This window comes from Corvus brachyrhynchos, unplaced genomic scaffold, assembly GCF_000691975.1.
Source record: "Corvus brachyrhynchos isolate BGI_N302 unplaced genomic scaffold, ASM69197v1 scaffold365, whole genome shotgun sequence".
Classification (NCBI taxonomy): Eukaryota; Metazoa; Chordata; class Aves; order Passeriformes; family Corvidae; genus Corvus; species Corvus brachyrhynchos.
In genome coordinates this window covers 78,041-78,867 of record NW_008239544.1, presented here as the reverse complement: position 1 = coordinate 78,867, position 827 = coordinate 78,041, and the positions used below count along the sequence as shown (strand labels likewise).

Here is an 827-nt window from a genome sequence, read left to right as displayed (position 1 = left end):
CCACAGCCCAGTGTCTGCCCGTGCGGAACGCCGCTGGCTCGGGCCCGGGCGGCCACCACGCGCTGCCCATGCAGATGCTGTCCCCCACCCCCTCACACATCACCCCCATCCGCATGCTCAGCTCCGTGCACAAACCAGAGCGCGGCTCTGCAGACATGAAGCTGCTCTCGTCCTCTGTGCACTCCCTCTTGACTTTAGAAGAAAGGAATAAAGTGTCTCCCAGCTCCAGGGGCAGCATAAAGATGGAAAAGGGCTTTGGGAACGCCGTGGTGGATGTCATGTCCGCGTCCTCTCCGCACCAGCCCTTGCAGGTGCTGTCGGGGGCTGCCGAGAGCAGCTCCCCCACCTCCACCATGAACTTTGGGCCTCGGGCCAAAGTCGTCCACGCTTCCACTCTGGACAGAGTGATCAAACCAGCCCAGCAGCCAGGACTCATAGTGGAGACGAGCACTGCTGCCACGGTGACGTCCAGCACAGTCTTCCACGTGGCTCGTCCGCCCATCAAACTGCTGGTGTCGTCTTCTCTTCCCACCGACTCCGCCATGGCCGGACAGACTTCCTGCTCCAGTAATATGCAAATAACGGTGTCCCCTGCAATAATCAACCCCCGGACTGCTCTGTACACAGCCAACACCAAAGTTGCCTTTTCTGCCATGAGCAGCATGCCCGTGGCGCCCATGCAGGGCAGCTTCTGCACCAACAGCAACGCGGCCTCCTCCAGCAGCCACCCGTCCCCGTCCTTCACCACCATGGCCAACCTGCCCAGCTGCCCCGCGCCCAGCTCCAGCCCCACGCTCTCCTCCGGCGCCGACAACAACTTCTACAGC

The 827-nt window shown here is 62.2% G+C and overlaps 1 protein-coding gene across 1 annotated transcript in view; it reads left to right on the top strand.

Annotated features, from left to right (window-relative positions):
• ZCCHC14 (zinc finger CCHC-type containing 14) overlaps positions 1-827 on the top strand; it is a 49,597-nt gene that overhangs the window by 42,718 nt on the left and 6,052 nt on the right. Inside the window, exon 12 of the mRNA XM_017741322.1 lies at positions 7-825. Coding sequence (XP_017596811.1) covers positions 7-825 — 819 coding nt within the window. The remainder of the gene's footprint in view (positions 1-6; positions 826-827) is intronic.